Raw genomic sequence first — 19,120 nt, forward strand, 5'->3', positions numbered from 1 at the left:
TCACTTTGGTTGCCTGTCAACCTTAAATCTAGACCTCATCATATTTTGATTCCTGAAACCCTCAAACCTAAATCTTATTAAAATGACTATCTTAATATGGAAGCAATAAAAAGAAAACAATGTGCTAATTTAAATAGTTTGTGACTGACTTGTCAGACAAGGTCAGACATTCTTTTATTTTTTTATACCTTCTAATGCCATCACTGTTGTGCTTTACCTCTTTTATTTAAATCACAACTGAAATGAAGTTGACATTTATTTTTAAATTCTTTTAATACTCAGAAATAAAGAAAATAAAGATATATAAGAAGCTATGGTTTCTTTTTTTTTTCTTTGTTTTTAATGTGAAGGAGAATAGATTGTAAGGGGACTAACCCTTATATAAGAGGTAGGGGGGGAGAATATAAAGGGAGAAGTGTGGAGGCATACGGAAACCTCAAAAATCATTAGAGTATCAGAGAATGGCATAAAAATAACTGTTTGGACATGTATACATATATTGTATTTAACTTATACTTTAACATATTTAACATGTATTGGTCAACCTGCCATCTGGCAGAAGGGGAGGAGGGAAGGAGGGGAGCTGGAACAAAAGGTTTTGCAATTGTCAATGCTGAAAAATTACCTATGTATAATTTTTTATAAACAAATAAATAAATAAATATATATATATATATATTTTTAAGATGGCATAGAAGAATATTAGAGTACTAGTCTCTTTCCCCCCTTCACTGATAACCTATATTTTTAAGCTAGTATCTCTGAATCTAAACAATATAATTACTTCCTTTCCATTGAAGTAGCTAATTTATACCTGGGTTTCCAGATCAGTGGAAGAAAATGGAGCAACAAAAGGTTAAATTATTTTTTCCATATCTAAAGCTATCTTAAAGTGACAGATCAGACATATTCCTGATATATTTAAGTCATTGACAAACTAATAGATCCTATATTGTAGATTCTAACACAGGGTTGTGACTTTTCAGGTCAATGATTTGGGAAACCAACTTTAAATTTAAGTTTTATCAAAAGGAAACAGTAAAGGGTGGAGGTGGCAGGGGAAAGAAAATCAATGGGAGCAATGCAAAGCTAATAATAATGGAAATCCAAAGTCCAAATTCTCAAAGTAACTTTAATTGCCTAGAGCACAGATCTCTATCAACACTAAGATACCCCTAGATATGGTGAGTTAGCTAAATTTCACACAGAACAGCTATGTTTCTCAGTTTTGACCTAAAATTAAAATGTAACACAAATGGGTTTATGATTTAATAGCAGAACTCAGGGGCACTAACTGGACAAAACTACAATTTCATGTCTTAAAAGTATGGTGGAAATAAAATTGCTGATGCAATATCTGGTTGCTTACAATGTGTGGAAAGTTCAACCTAGTCTCCTCATTTATTATGTGGAGGGAACCAAGGCCACCCAGGAATGTGTGGACTGTTCAGAGTCTCATTTGTAATAAGTAATCACAGAAACAATGGGAAAAAAGATTCAGCAGGCTGGAAAACAAAGTATAACAGGAAGATAAAGGACCCTAATTCATCTTTGCTATGGGCTATGTTGAATTCTAGAAGGTTTTGTTTTCAGTATTTTCTTTCCATTGCCTGAAGCATGCTCCTGAATGTCTGGGCTGAGATTTGTTAGCCGGTTCACCTTTAAAGTATCATCTATTGAAACACAACCTACCCTGGGTCATGCGATCATTTTACATTCTCCAGTGTCCAGGCTACAGCAGACATGGGCATGCAAATCATAACAAATCCAAACCACGAGGGCTGAAAATGCTGGCGAAGGACTACCAAAGGAGAAAAAAAGCAAGTACTGATTTCAAACACTAAAAATAGACATAAGAAACTAAAATGAAAAAATTCTCAATATTTGAAAATGAGCTTTATTATAAGACAATCTTAAAAAGAGACTTTGGGGAGCTCAAAATTGCTAGTGTTATTGATCTATTTGTATTCTTCAGCCATCTAGTATTATCTCTGGAGTAGGACTCATATATCTATCCCTTTTATTTATAATCACCCAAACTTGAGGAAACAAGTCATGAGGAAATTATTCTTCAACTTTTAAAGGCTCTCTGTCCCTCAGCCACTTCAAAAATTACTAGGCATAAGATTTATGCTTAAAGAAAAAACAACTTAGACACAATACACTTAGAAAGCTAGAAAAAAAGTAATATTTGTAAAGCAGAAGGTACAATGATTCCTAGAAAAATGTCAGAAATGCAGCTTAAGTAAATGCAATGAACTGAACTGAGAGATACTGTGCAGATCCTTGCTTTGCCAGAACGCAAGACACTATCTCCTAAGCACTGAAATAGGAACTTGTGGGGGTGAAAGAGGGAGACACATTCAACATTTCAGTAGATGAAAACTAGCAAGTGCAATAATAAACACTCACACTCTGAGTTCCTGAAAAGAATAAGTAACAAATGCCTTGTTCTTCTATTCAAACAAAGATGTATCTTACCCCAGAAATGTCTGCCACACGGTGGATAGGTACTTCCTTCTTGCTATGTAATCCTTTTCCATTTTTAATGGCTCTGTTAAAGTAGGAAAAAAAATCACATTAAAAACAAAAATCAGGATGGGCAAGTACAGAAGGATGGATGAAAAGGGAATTGTAATCTGAACAAAACATACTGTATGCTACTTAATAACCAGTGTGCAAGAGAATGGGGGATAAGGAAGGAAAACAGATATATATATATCCCTGCTTTTCCCAATCCCAATTACCAGCATTCAACTGATAATTTCAGCTAAATGTGTACCTGATAATCAGAAGGAGCTTTTGTATTTATTTCCAGATAAAATGGCATTATTCCAGTTACAAAAGAATCAGTTGGAAGAGTACAAAAGAATCAGTTGGAAGAGCACACTAGTAAGAATTAAAAGTAATAATTTTTTTCAGGGTTTAACATTTAAAAATGCAAAATATGTAAGTATTGTTATAATTCGAATGGAAATCAGTTCCTCCAAGTAAAAAAGCTGAATTGCCCTGAATGAAGTAGTATCATAAAGAAAAGTCATTAAACGGCGAAAAAAATTAATAGATGCTACAGAACTGACACTGAGCCCAATTTTAAAATCAGTCTAAAGCTATAATTATCACAGTTTATTAACATGGAATATCATATCTTACACACACACACACACACACACACACACACACACACACACACACACACTCTCCTACCTCCATCATTCTCAGTCTTACCATACAACTGATAAATTAAGGGCCCCATTTAACTGACTAAAATTTCACCGTTTCCTGGAAAAAGAGTACTTTTTCTGATTACTATATTAGGATATCTTTGTTCATACAATTATTTGGCTACCTAAGAAACCTAAGATATACTAAATGGATATGACACAAAGCACCCCTAAAAAACAGTAATAGAATCAAATTTCTAGGAGATAAATGGAGAATAGATGGCAGGTCTAGTTAGGGAGGCTTCATAAGGCAGGAAGTTAAAAGGTATAGCACTAGGAAGAGATGACTTTGACTGACGGGAGCTTGAGAACACAATCTGTCTATCTCAGTTTTAACAAAACAAAGTGGAGGTAAAAATCTGGGGCTCAGAGTTGTAGCTGAAGGTAATTTTTACAAAACTTGGAGAGCTGGGACAGATAAAAGACAGGAAGAAAAGCAGACTAGGCTATAAGCCAGATGGTTGAAAAGGTTTAGCAATATAGTTACTGAGCCTGTGAAATGGAATCATAGAGAGAAATAAATACAATCCTTTTGCCTAAAAATCCTGCAGCTGTTGTCAAACTAGTTTGACCCTAGATATTCCTTTTAGAGTAATAAAAATTCTGAATAAGACTAGGTATATTATTAAAAAAAAAAAAAAAGCATCAACAAAAAGAAAATCTACACTATCTGTAGGTGTAGTTAATAATTGTTATATTCAACTTTTAAAATTCAGAGGTAAAAAAGAAACGTGAATAATTTTCCTTAGAACACAAAGTTTATTTCTTGTTATTTCACTGCAGTGAATGGAAGTTTGTAAGATCTTCCAATGTAATGAATCTCAATGAAGTTCAAGAGCTTCCTAGTGAAAAAGCAAGGAATCTTACGTCCAGTATCTTGCAACAACACTAATCAGGGTCCCTTCTATGAGGAATAAATGTGAGAATAAACCCAAAGAAGCTGAAGAATAAGATAAGATAGAGTACAATATCAACAACCCAAACCCAAAAGACTTATATTGTAAGAGAAGTAGGAAATGTAGAAGGATATGTCCTAGAGATAGAAGAGACAGAGACACAGAGGAAGGAGAATTCAGTTTGGGGAGTGAAGGATGGATAGGATTGTGATGAGGAAAAGAGGAGGAAAGAAAAGAGAAAGAGCCCTAGCAAAGGAAGTGAGAGCAAAAATGAGCCCAGTAGCAAAAAGCAAAGATAAATGCAGGAACTTTTAAGTGGATATATAACAAGGACTTGTGAGAAGTATAACATTTGTACTAGGAGCTAGATGAGGCACAAAATGTAAAAAAAACTTGATTTGGTAACTCATAAGCTTAACATTTCAAATAAGGGTATAAGATGTAAATAACTAAAAATATTATAAACTTGTACATTACAAAATATTATGTGATGTTGAGGAGGGGAAAGATAATCCTAGACACTGAGGGCAGAATCAGGAACTATGGGAGAGAAGTCATGGGAAATGTATTTTGTCTTATTTAAAGAAAGAAAAACATCCAGACAATTAGAGCCACCAAACAAATATGCCAAGATATGGTATACTATGTGGTAGTTGAGTCATAATATCAATTATTTAGAGCTGAAAGAAATTTAAAGGTCATCTAGGCCAACGGACATACTTGAAGGATTAAAAGCTGAGAACCAAAGAGAAGAAATGATTTACTTGAAGTCTTACAGCAAATAAGTGGCAAAACCACTGACTCTGAATTCAATATTCTTTAATAGAAGCTAGATAGTAACTTGTAAGACCTTCTATTGTAATGCACTCCTGAAGTTCAGTCAATCCCTAGTGAAAAAACAAACCAAAAAACCTGGACTCTTGAAGAAATCACATAAATAGAGATACTCAAGGTTAGGTCCTATATTTACTTTACTGTGTAGAGGACACTTGAATCAGGGTATAGGTATAGGTTGAATTAAATGACTTGACTTTTCTTTTAGCTCTAAATGTCTATGCAACCAAATTATCCCTAAAACCTCCTTTATTTCCAGAATGTTGATGATTCTAAACTAGAAAAAGATTCAAAACTTTCTAACAAAGAACCAGATAGGCAATGGCTGTGATGGAATTTTCTGCCAACTCCTAGGATGCTAGCAACAACATTTATGAATAAAAAGCAGAAGCACAGTGTCTAAAATGAGGAAGGCTATTATTTCTGCTACTGTGATCAAACTCAATCTGATAATAATATGTTTAGTTCTGTATATCACAGTTTCAGAATTATATTGACAAATTATGTAGTGTGTCTAAAGGTAGGGAGACAGACTAAGATGAACAATATTCTTGGAGAATCAACTAAAGGGAATGGGAAACATTTAGCCTGAAAAAGACTGGGAGGAGAGAGGGAAGAGATTAGGTATTGTTTTAAGAGCTGTTATGTTATTAAACTTAATATTATATTAACAAAAGACAAAAATTATTAGAAGTGCAGTCAGGTTGTATAAGAAAATAAAAATCATCATGATTAAAAAAGTCAAATGTAGAAACCTAAGTTCCTCATTGCTTGGGGTCATCAAGTTGAGTCAGGGTTGTCACCAGTCAAGAATGTTGCAGACAAGATTCTGACTCAAGTACAAATCTGGTATGATGTTCTCAGGTGGCTTTTATAACTGAGCAGATGAATCTATTTACTTCTCTCATCTAGCTGACAGAGTAATACTTTATGAAAAGCAATTTGGAATTTAAATCCCAAAGTCTTTATTCTGGCACTAGAAAGTCAATTTTTTTTCCTTTAATAACAGTAGGGTTTTTATTTGAACTTTTTTTTTTTTAAATGTTCTTCTTGAACCAATCTAACCCCCCCAAACACATCCTCTTCAAGATCTATTAAAGAATGACTCACCTCCTCTGGACTATATGAATAGGTGAGGGGCAAGAATATAAAATATGGAAAACAACTCAGTGAAGTTTTTTATGTTATGAAACAATGGGTACTGATAGTAGATAGAGAATAGGGTTTGGAGTGGTAGTATAGGTTCCAGTTCTAACTGTAGCATTATTCATTTGCAAAATGAAAAGAATAATGCCCATATATACCAAAGGATCATGAACATCAAAATGAATTAATTTTTGGGTTAATTGGGATCTGAACTATAAAGTGTTAAAAAGTACCTTTAAGCTCTTTGTTTTCAATATAGACAAAATGTTTGATTTCAGATTCAAGTTGAGAGACTAAATAGTTGGGCAGTAAAGTCAATATTTTTACTCATGGGGAACATTCTGAATACCTAAATTTCCTCCCCCTCCCCCCAAAAGGCCCATTTGTTACAACCAAGTCATGAAATGGGATATCTGCTTGTTTTTTGTATCCCCAGGGCTTAGGAAGGTGACTGGCACAAAGAAAGCATTTAAAATATTTTTCATTATTTAGTTCACTCATTTGAAGGTTATAGAAGGACTATAGAACTATAGAACTGTCCTATAGAAGGACAGTGGAGAAGTTACATAGTGGATGTGAACAGTGCAGAACACGTAACACATAAGGAACTTCAAATAAGAACCAAAGAACACCAAGAAAATATATAACGAAAAACTTGTAGTGTGGTAGGAGCAAAACATAAATGGAAAAGGGTGATATGCTTCAGTGACAAGTTCATACTGTCAAGAAAAAGCAAGAGAGGTCACTAACATGTTGGGCAGAGCAAGTATGAAAAACAAACAGAGAGCAATGGATAGGCATGCAGAGGCAGGTATACCTAGATGTCCATCTTTGTCACTGAAGGGAACATCCAAATTGATGAAATGCCATTTCTATCTGAGTAACCTTTAATGATGCCCAATAATCTTGGGCCCCTATATGGATTTCTTTGGGGGCAGCCAGACCAATAGTGAACACATAAATATTCTGAGGGGAAAAAAAAAAAAAAAAATCAGTAAAAACTTCACATAAAATCTAATTAATTTTCTACTCTAAATGATTATTTATTTCCTCTGCAAGTGAAATAATTTCCTTTTATTTCAAATATTTTAGTATTTCATAGTTATTATGTACTTCTTGCAGATAATATGGTTTTTTAGATTGATTATTAATAATATATTATTCAACTATAACAAAAATGATTAATTCTAATGTACAGATAAATAAACTGAGGTTCATAGTAGTTAAATGACTTAGCTGAAATCACATGCTAATGTGTGGTAGAACCAGAACAAAAATTAGCTTTTCTGACTACTGTCCACTGTACCCTCTTTTATTCTACGCTGCTTCCTATGGCCCCTCTTTCACCCACATATCAATTGGCAACATTAGGGATGCAAAAAGACTATCATTTTATTGTTTATGTAAAGGTTACACAATCAGTTCAGGAGCATGGCATGCCCTCATCAGAAAAGATGTGTTCTATTAGCAAAGCAGAAGTGAATAAGCTAAGAAAAGCATATAATACAAAAAGTTAAAAAAATCCACCCTAAAGGTTCCTATGAACTACTTGTATCTAACCTGTAGCAGAGCATTCCAAGCTTAGTCTGATCAGCCCACAGTCTGATACACTAACTTGACTCCAACATAGAGTTGTCATTCTGATCCTTTAAGGACAAGTAACAACCAATTCAGTGGCCTATATTGACATTGAAAGACTTGTACAAAGAGTGTACTTAAGGTAATGAAGGCTTAAGGGATGAAGCATATGCAAAGGAGTGGAGGGAGGAAAAGAACACAATGAAGAGACAACTATGGTTTCATCATTAAATGTGTATAGAAAAGTATTATAAAATCAATTTAGAAAGACAGACAGGAAACAATTCTCAAAGCTTTTTTTAATGAAAAAAATAATAATAATAAGAAGAATGAATACTTTCTCCAAGAAGCAAAAGGGAAATACTGAAAAAGTTTCTTAAGCAAAGAAATAGTATGTTTAGATTTATTCTTTAGGAAGCACTTTGAGGAACCATTCCCCAAAAGTTAAGAGGCCAAAGGACAGCAAGCAATTCTTAAAAGAATTGCAGCTTAATAATAACCGCAAAGAGAAATCCAATCCAAATGAACTTTAAAGTTCTATCTCAAACTCAGTAAAAAAATGACAAAAGGTAAAGAAAATCATAATAAGAGAAGGGATAAAAAAATCAAGTTACATTAATATGCCAATTGTAGAGCTATAAATCACTCTGGAAAGCAACTGGAATTATGCTAAGAAAGTGACTAAAATGTTTATATTCTTTGATTGATTCTAAGATCATGCTGCTAGGCATGTCTGGTACACCAGACAGAAAGAAAGGTTTCATTAGAGCCTAATCTATTCATAGGAGCAATTTTTGTAGAGCAAAAGAACTGGAAGCAAAGGAGATGTCCATTATAAAAAGGAACAGCTAAAAAAAAAAAAAAAAAACAAAAAACAAAAAAACACCTGTGGTAGAATATTATTGTGATGTAAGAAATCATGAAGGATTTTGAGAAAACTGGGAAAATCAAAATGAAAAAGTAATATAAAGTAAACAAGTAAAAAATAACTAAGTAGGAAACTATATATACATGTCTAAAACATTTCTTCTTGCCTTTACACTGATTTCTCCTCCCCCCCCACTACCTTCATGAAAGGTTTTCTTCTCTTAACTCTACTCTGCAGATAATTTTGGGTCTGTCTTGTGCACAAAAAGTTTCCTTATTCCCCTCCTTACTGCTGTCTCCTTCCTAAACTATCCTGTATTTAATTGGAATATACTTATACAATAGATTCTGTTTCCTCTAACAAAATATAAGGTCCCTAAAAATAGAATATTTCATTCTTTCTATCTGTATATACTGCTGTCTGCACATAGTAGACTAACTGAATAATATAAAGAAAAAAAATTATATAATTTATATAAAAAAGAAGATTATTGATTGAAAGATGATTCCAGTATTGTAGACTAAGTTGATTGGAATAATGCAATGTCCTTGACAGAAATAGGGAAGTAACTTTGGAAAAAATGGTTGGTTGAGTGGCTGGTTTAGTTAATAATAGTGCTAAGAAAAGAGTGCGATTTGAAGAAATAGACAAAATTAATATAGAAAGCATTTTCAAGAATTTGGGCTATGGCAGCATATCCAAGTGATAACTTTTTTAAAAACAGGGGAGGTCTAGACAAGTTTTCTACATAAAAACAAAAAAATCAAGTAGCTGCAATACATACATATATATGCATATATAATTTAAGTGGTTCTTGGAAAACAATGTGGGCAGCAAATTGGAAAAGCTATAGAGTTAAGTTATTTTTCATTCTTATAATGTTATATGGCAACTAGATCAAGCTCTTAAAATTGAAAAGGCTAAAGAAATTTCAAAGACGTTATAAGAAGTATATAAGATGTGGGCTATAAAACAAGGGCAAATATAAGAAATACTAACAAAAATTAGCTTCACATGGTCAAATTGGAAAGAAGGAAATATATGACAGGAAAATATGAAAAGGATATCAAACTCCAAAATAATTTGGATTGCTTATTTGAAAAAGGTCTTACCTATCTGATTTTGTTACTTGTCTTATTCCAAGTTGTAATAAGAAAAAGTATCTTTCTACTTAAGAGAACTCTTTAGGGAAATGATAAATCTATGCAAGTACAAGGTACATATATGTATGAATAAATATGTCAAAATGTAGGTGACTAAGATTTTTCAGAAGTTACACTATCACTCAAATGGATCCAAATAGAAATTTCTTTCATTTTAGGAGGATGTGTGTGTGTGTGTGTGTGTGTGTGTGTGTGTGTGTGTGTGTGTGTGTGTGTGTGTGTGTGTGTAAAGTTCTGCTGCAGAAAAAGGGGTGAAGCCTGTATCAAAAATGTTCCTTCAACCAGGGTTTACAAAGCAGAAAGTTAATAAAAAGGTATTGGCACATCTTTCTGTAAAGTAAGGTCCTTCAGAAATAATTAAAGGAAGTCCACAAAACAAAATAACATCTCATTCTTTTAGATCCTAGAGGTTCCCATTTCCATTCTCCAAATCTCTGCAAAAGGGATAAGATATAACATGCTGCTGTCAATGATTGCCAAAGTCCTATCTCACCACTGCCATCAGTGGATTCAAGGACAGAGGAAGTATAAACCCTTAGTCAGTGGCCATCTCTCTCTGCACAAATCCTATATATTAACAGATAATTTCAGGTATGTTTGTGGAGAATCATAGAATTAAAAAAGTTAGAAATAACCTTGGAGATCTAACCCACTCATTTTATAGGAAAGGTTTCCTTGATATATGAAAAAGCCTACCTCTAAGTACAGAGCAAACAGAGGATTGGAAGGCCAGATGACAACCTTGTTTCATTGACACCTGCTCCACAAATGCAAACACTAAATTTCACCTCTTGCCCTCCCCACCTCTCTCTGCAGGTTGCTGCCACAGCTCTCAATCCCCTTTCATTAGGCAAGGAATAAATCTTATGACTTTTGAACTTCCCTACTATGTCTCCTTAAGGGCTATTCCAGCACAAAGGCAGACAGGTGATCAGTAAGGATGGGAGAAAGAAAGCAGGAAGCAAAAACGCAGCCTGTTCAACAATGAAGCGCTCAGAGAGAGAATCTATAACAATATAAACATTTTATAGATAAAGGGTAGCTGCTAAACAAGGGACAAAGTCATTCCCAGTAAGGAGTCAGAAAATATGCATCCAAAAGACACCTACCCACAAAACTAACAGACAGAGGGAAAACTTGAACGGTAACCATTTGCAACCTGCTTCCAGATACAAGTAAGGGAGTTGTTATCGTTAAGTGTCTAGTACTAAACAAAAGCCCAAATTATTGATCATACTCTTCCATGAAATGGATGAAAAGCTGGAAATTCATGTATATTTTAGGTATTACTTTCTTTCACTGAAAACACATTAACTGAAACTTGCAAATGAAGTTTAGAGTGATTTTGTTCCACTGTCTCAGCACTACTGGAGCACAGTCTCAGCACAAATGACACAGACAAAGAAGAGTTGCTTTCATGCCAGTGATCTAAAATGAACTGAACTTCTCAGGCATGAAATATACTCAGCAAAATGTGGGCCAAATAATCATGAAAATGGACGATTTGGAAGATGTACTAAAGAAAATAAACAAATAGACAAAAATTGGTCCCTACCCTCAAAAAGCTTATATTTACTTAAAAGCTTTACTATAAAGCTTATAATATATAACATAAAAGACATAAATGTAAAATTATATATATGTGTGTGTGTGTGTGTGTGTGTGTGTGTGTGTGAGAGAGAGAGAAAGAGAGAGAGAGAGAGAGAGAGAGAGAGAGAGAGAGAGAGAGAGAGAGAGAGAGAGAGAGAGAGAGAGATGGATGACAATGGGATACATATAGTGTTGCCTAGAATCAGGTTACTTCCCAGGGAATAAAGAGGTATGTCTCAGGGCAAAAGTAGTAGAGCAGTGATGTAGTATGAGAATGAGATATCTAGCTAAAGAAAGATAAAAGCAAACAATATGACTGAACAAACCTTTCTAGGAAGAATAACGAGATACACAGAAAGAACAATGGATGACTGTCAGATTGAAAACAAAACAATTACCTCATCTCTGGGAAAGAGATGATGGACCTCCTTTTTGGTAAAGGTAAAGAACTATACCAGTAGAGAAACTGAGGGAAGAAATCCTTTCTTATAATAATATTCCATCTCAACTGCTGGGCATATAGAAGTCTTTTCTTTTTATGTTACAGTAATTCTTATGCAACCTACTATCTGTATACTCTAGCCCTTCCATGTAACCATAACAATTAAGCAAAACAATTGACACAGTGACTGAACCTGCCAATGTATTGTTTCATGTGATTGAATGAATAAACTAAATACTAAATGTTTATATGTGATAAACAGTTGGGATGAAAGTAAAGGAACTCACATTCTAATGGGGGAAGAAAACACATATATAAGCTTTTTTGGTACAACAAAGAGAAGTCCCATGGTTATAGCAGAAACACAGATTTTAAGGCTTCTTTAATGCCATTGTCAGTGAAAAATTCACATTAGGTTTTGTTTGTTTTGTTTTTGCTGAGGCAAAGTGATTTGCCCAGGGTTACACAGCTAGGATGCATTAAGTATCTGAGAAGATGAACTTAGATCCTCCTGACTTCAGGGCTGGTGCTCTATCCACTGCACCATCTAGTTGCCCCCATATTAGTTTTTGATGTCTTAGTCTTTGGCAGTGCCGGGGCATTTTGGTAGCCAGAACTTTCCTCCGGCTTCAGTAGCTATAGCTGTAATACCTATAGGAATTATGCAATGTCTTAATGGAGATTGCTGCTTTAGAGGATATCTGAGGGTAGTATGTTAGAAGCACTTCTGTACTCAGGACTTTTAGGTTATGTTCTGTCTCCACTAAAGTGGGAGGAAAGGGAAAAAGGGAGGATTTATGGTCAGATGGTAGTACTGGTTTGACTTGTCTGACAAGAAACAAAAGTTATACAAAATTTATTAGAAATATGTCAATTCAACAGAGAAAAGGGAACATTGGGCAGAAACTTGTATTTGTATTATTGGCCCAAGAGTTGTGTGATCTCACAGGATTGCGATAATATGGTCAATATGGGAATCTGTTTGCTGTATTGTGCTTATTTAATGATATGGGTTTTCTTTTTCATTTCTTTAGTTCAAATGGAGAAGAGAGGCCAGGGGAAGGACAGATCATAAATGTATGTTAAATATATTTATTTTAAAGTAATTTTTACCCTTTACTGAAGTCACAGGTGAAATATTAGAAAAATAGATTTCAACATAAATTAAAGGTAGATAAAAAATTTAATCTATAGGCAAAAAAGAAAGTTGATGAAATGTGGTGTCAAGACAGATTCACAATAAAAAGAAAAAGATTCACTGTGTTTAATGAAAGCAGTTAGACAGTAGATAGGTTTCAGGAAAATCACATAATAGAGCAAGAAAAGTTGAATAGATACACATCGGGAAACACAAAGAACCAAGAGATCTATGACCAGGAATAGTAAGAAGGGAAAAACACATCTCAAAATGTTATCCTTGCCACCCAAAATAATTATTTAAATGGGGAAAAAATAGGAAATTGTTGTAGCTTAGTCACATAGAATTTCTTACTACGGCCCCAGGAACAAAAGATATTTCCTTAATTCAATGCATCAGCACTCAAATGGGAGGGAGAGGTGAAAATAAATATTTATGTAGTGTCTTTAAGTGCCAAGTACTGCACTAAATGCTTTTATTAATATTATCTAATTTGATCCTCACAAAAAATGTTAGTAGGAAGGTAATATCATTATCCCAATTATACACTGAGGAAATTGAGGCAGATAAACTTGTCTCTTGTGACAGAGCTAGTAAATGTCTGAGATCTGTTCAAATTTAGATCATGTGAGTGAGTCTAAACTCCACTATGGTGCCAACAGCTGCCTTTGTAAATGCTGCATGGAAGTTAGAGGAATAGGAGAAAGGTGGGAAAAGGTGTGTAAAGAGTTTGGTTCACACTACCTCCTTACTAATTGATCATAGGAAAGTCTAATTCATGAATAAAAAGTATTTTTATGGTTTTAGTGGCAGAGCATTTTCATACTTCTTTTTCTGAGTTTTACCAATTATAGAAACAATGTATTCTCTCTCAAAAAAAAAAAAAAAACATCCTTTTAAAAATACTACCTATCACAAGCTTTTTAAGAAAATTAAGATGAGAACCACGTATTAAATTTTTATGGGTACTTGGAGCTAGAGACTGTATTGGATGAAAAAGTAATAAGGGTCTATAAAACTTGCTAAGTTGTAAATACAACTCTTCACTTACAGGATACTTCTTATATAAAATATAAATCAAATGGTACTCACTGGAAAATAGAGATTTAACAATCCCTCTTTAAAAGATAATCTCTCCAAAACTGCTTTAATACTCATTCCTGAGCCTAAAGCTTTGGACAAAATGTACATGCAGCCTTAAGTACAACCAAATAAGAGTCTAGGAAGGAAAGAATCTAGATTCACTGGATGGGCTAATAAAGGAATATAGATTAAAAAGTATCCTTCAAGAGTAAGAAAAATTATAAAATAGATTTTCTATAATCACAAACTAGAAGGCTGAAATCTCTCTTTATTATTCTGACCATAATCCAGAGAAATTAAGACAAAAGTAAGGAATCAGGCATTGTAGTTATCAGAAATATTCCAATCAAAATTTCTCTTTGCTAACCACTTATTAACTGAGCTTTCAGGAGGATAAAAAAGTTATTAGTAAATAAGTGTCATCTATTAAGGCAACAATATATTAAATACTATTATTTCATAAATTAAGGCCAAACAGACAAAGACAGGAGGGTTAAAAAAAAAAAAAAGGAACCAGAGAGAAACAGCATTTGGGGAAAAAGGAAGAATAAAGAGCTATTTAGAGACTCAGATCTTCCCAACCACTAAGCAAAAATTGTGTAATGACTAAAAAAATGGTGTCCATTTAGCCACAATCATTTAATTCTTTTCATTAAAACTCTCTGTCCTCATTTAAAAGAATAAAGCAACTGCTCAATCATCAGCTTTGTCCTACCATGCTTTTAACACATCCCCCTACCAGCTCCCAAATGGGAAGCCGAATTTAAATACATTTATGAGGCACACACACACACACAAAACATTCCATTACTTTAATGTGAGTTTTTGAACAACAAGGATGTTCGTGGCCAAATTATTGACCTTACTCATCAGAATTGGCAATGAAGAGTATTGGCTAATTTGCAAAAAAAAAAAAAAAAAAAAATCTAAAGTCCCCTCAAAAGACAAACGAAATTGCCACATCTGCAGATATTCAAAAGAACATGACGCAGAAACCGAAGGCAAATACAAATAAGATATTCCCGATATATTCTGAGTATTCTCAACATTTATATTGATATATTCTTATCATTATCATTCCAATAATGTCCATAAATAACATTGAGACTATATAATTATTTGAAGATAAAAATTCTGTTCTTTGCTTTTAAAAAAAAAACTGATCACGTTCATTATAATCTTTAGGTACAATAACACAGAAATTCAATGAGACAAGTCCTGCTCTAGAATAGCTTACCTAGGGAAGCTGCTAATAAACAAATGTGTAAACATTCCATATAATGGATAATTTGAAAGTTATTAAGAAGGTACATTAAGGTGAAATTTTAATTGGGATTTAAAAAAAAAAAAAAAAAAAAAAAAAAAAAGGTGGCCAGGAGGAAAAGGTAAAAAAGGAAAAATATTCTAGGGATGGGAAATAGCCAGGGAAAATGTCTGGAATCAAAAGATGGAATTTCTTGCTTTTGTAACAATGGAAAAGTCAGTTTAATTGGATTAAAGAGAACACATATGTATGTAAGGAGGAGCGGAATATAAGAGTATTGCGGGCAAGGACAAACATCAATGTATTTGATCCCAGATATGATTTCTAGAAGTAGTAAAAGCCAATGAAATTTACAGCATAGAGAAGTACAACTCAGTCAGACTAGAACAGGATCATTTTGCTAGATGATAGAGCAGTTATAAGAAAAATAAAGGGAAGTATCTGAGAGACACTGCAAAGGATAACTTTAGAAACAGATTAGCTATGAATATAAAAGATAAAGAACTGTTGAGGATTCCTGGGTTGTGAATCTGGGGGACTGAAAGGAGACTGTGTATTGTTGACAGTAAAAGAGAAATCTAGAAGGGGAAAAGAGTTCAAGAGAATAAATAAGGAGTTCTGTTTGGGCCATGTTCAATTTAAAATACACAATGGATATTCAACTCAACATGTTTATTAGTTCGAGGGGTCTAGCAGTTGGAGAACTAAAACGGAAAGTTAGCAGAATAGGTAGAATTAAGAATCATCAACATAACAAGGAAGCCCAATGCAGGGAACTTAGCAGGAAGCTCTTGGCCAAAATATAAGAGTGTCAGTTACTCTGTCCTGGTTCAGAAGGCCAGATCAACAGACCAGCTGTGAGAACTCCAATGCAACCACAGAAGGAAAATTGTGGGCCTCTGAACTCCAACATAATAGATAGGACTTGATCAGGCCACTCAGCACAGTGGGGAAGGCTGCACCCAATCTTTAAAAAGGAACAAAAAGAGATCTGATCATACAGAGCTACTATGGAGAAAGGGAAGGAAGACTGGACACAAACCCAGAAGACAGCAAATGCAAAATGCCTGCAGATGAAGCCTCAAAGGGGAATATGAATTGGACTTCAGTTCAAAAAGGATCTAAGAATGAGAGAAGAAAAATGAGGAAAAGAAATGAGAGCACTGCAGGAAAATTATAACAGACTGGAGGAAGGAGAAGCAGGGAAGCCAACATTTTGGAAAAGGAAGCACAAAAATTTGCTGAAGAAAACAACTCCTTAAAAAATAATTTCGATGTAATATAAAAACATTTCACTGAACAAAACTACTCCTTTCAAATGCAAATGGTCAAATGCAAAAGGAGATTAAAGAGCTAATTAGAATAATTCACTGAAAATTAGTACTGAATAAATGGAAGTGAATGACCCAATGAGAAATCAAGAATGAGTCAAACAAAATGAAAAATGAAAAAAATAGAAGAAAATGTAAAATACTTCAACTAAATATCAAATCAGAAATTCTGATAATCAAGGCTAATAAAGTTGAAAATAAGAAAACTATTGAACCAACAAATAAAACTAAGACTTGGTTTTATTCAAAATAATTGTAGATAATATAAAATATTGGGAGTCTACCTGCCAAGTCAAAGCCAGGAAATATAGAACACAATTATAAAACACTTTTCACACAGATAAAATTAAATCTAAACAACTGGGAGAATATCAAGTACTCATGGGTAGGCCAAGCTAATGTAACAAAAATGACAACTTTAACAAAATTAATATACTTATTCAGTACCATATGAATCAAACTGCCAAAAAAAAATATTATATAGAACTAGGAAAAATAATAGAAAAATTTATCTGGGAAAACAAACGGTCAAGAATTTCAAGGGAATTAATGGAAAAAAAAATTACAAAGGAAAGTGGCCTAGCTGTACTAGAAGAAAAACAATATTATAAAGCAGCAGTCATCAAAACCATTTGGTAATACCTAAGAAATAGAGTAGTGATTCAGAGGAATAGTTAGGTTCACAAAAACACGAGTCAATGACCATAGTAAACCAGTGTTTGATAAATCCAAAGGCCCCAGGTTGTGGAATAAGTACCTACTACATTTGACAAAAATTGCTTGGAAAATTGGAAAATAGCATGGCAGAAATTAGGCATTGACCGACATCTAAGATAAGGTAGCAATAAAGTAGAAATGAGGATTAGATAAGGTAGAAATGGGTTCATGATTTAGGGGAAAAAAAGATGATATAAGCAAATTAGGAGAACCAAGAACAGTTTACCTCTCAGTACTGTGGAAAAGGAAAGAATTTATAGCCAAAGAACTAGAGAACATAATGAATGTAAACTAGTTTATTTTGAAGTTTTTGTACAAACAAAGCTAATGCAGCCAAGATTAGAAAAAAAGCAGAAATCTGTTTCTGATAAAAGCTTCTTTTCTAAAATATAGAGAATTGACTCAAATGAATATGAATACAAGTCATTCTCCAATTGATAATGGTCAACGAATATGAACAATTTTCAGACAATGAAATTAAAGTCATTTTTAATCTTATGAAAAAATGCTCTAAAATATTATTAATTAGAGAAATGCAAATTAGATAACTTGAGGTACCACTTCACACCTCTCAGATGGCTAAGATGACAGGAAAAGATAATGATAACTGTTGGAAGGTATGTGGGAAAACTGGAACAACTGATGGAGTTGTGAACTGATCCAACCATTCTGGAGAGCAATTTGGAACTATACTCAATGGGCTATCAAACTGTGTATTAATCTAGCAGTGTCTACACTGAGTCTGAATCCAAAGAGATCATAAAAAAAGGAAAAAGAACTCACACATGCAAAAATTTTCTAGCAGCCTTTCTGTACTAGCAAGCCGGGGAATAGCCGAATAAGTTATGGGATATAAATGTAATGGAATATTATTATTCTATTAGAAATGACAAACAGGCTGATTTTAGAAAAGCCTGGAGAGACTTATGAATTGTTGCTAAGTGATGTGAGCAGAACCAGAACATTTTATATAGCAACAAGATTATAAAATGATCATCGATGATGGACTTGTCTCTTTTCATCAATGAAGTGATTCAAAGCAATTCCAATAGACTTGTGATGGAAAGAACCATCTGCAACCAGAGAGAAAAACTATGTTGACTGAATGTGAATCAAAGCATAGTATTTTCACTTTTTGTTATTTGGATTTTTTTTCCTTGCACGTATTGAGCTGATTTTTCTTGTATGGCATGACATATATGGAAATATTTAGAGGAACTGAATACATTTAACCTATATTGAATTGCTTGTTTCTATGGGAAGGAAAAAAATTTGGAATACAAGGTTTTGCAAAAGCAATTCTGAAAAACTGTATTTGCATGTATTCGGAAAAATAAAAAAAAACTATTAAAAAAGATTTAAACTAATAGGGGGAAAAAGAATCATCAGTATAGAGATGATAATTAAAATCCATAAGAGCTAATGAGATCACAAATAAGGTAATTGGAGAAGAATATAAGGGACCAGGATGGTTCAGTATGGCACACCCATAGTTAGTAAGATCTGGAATAAAATCTAGTGATCGAAATTGAGAAGGAATGGTCAGGTAAGTAGCAGAAGCAGAAGAACAGTGTCTTGCTTGTTTTATTTAGGAAATCATTGGTAACTTAAGAGAGATGATGAACTTCTCAAAAAGTTCAAAGGTTGAACCTCAAAGAGTTTACCTCCAAAGGGCAATATATATATATATATATATATATATATATATATAGATATATATCTATATATATTAACAATTAGTAGGAATCCATCTCTGTATCCATCAAGTGAGGGTTTTTTGTGAGGGGGAGTCACAGCCATGGACAGTAGAAAAACAGCCAGTATGCAGAGAGAGACAAGCTAAGGG

At 33.7% G+C, this 19,120-nt stretch overlaps 1 protein-coding gene across 1 annotated transcript in view; it reads right to left on the reverse strand.

Annotated features, from left to right (window-relative positions):
* Positions 1-19,120, reverse strand: part of SND1 (staphylococcal nuclease and tudor domain containing 1) — a 462,540-nt gene that overhangs the window by 203,292 nt on the left and 240,128 nt on the right. The window contains exon 14 of the mRNA XM_074268024.1: positions 2,482-2,554. Within this exon, the coding sequence (XP_074124125.1) occupies positions 2,482-2,554 (73 nt within the window). The remainder of the gene's footprint in view (positions 1-2,481; positions 2,555-19,120) is intronic.

This window comes from Sminthopsis crassicaudata, chromosome 5 (assembly GCF_048593235.1).
Source record: "Sminthopsis crassicaudata isolate SCR6 chromosome 5, ASM4859323v1, whole genome shotgun sequence".
Classification (NCBI taxonomy): domain Eukaryota; kingdom Metazoa; phylum Chordata; class Mammalia; order Dasyuromorphia; family Dasyuridae; genus Sminthopsis; species Sminthopsis crassicaudata.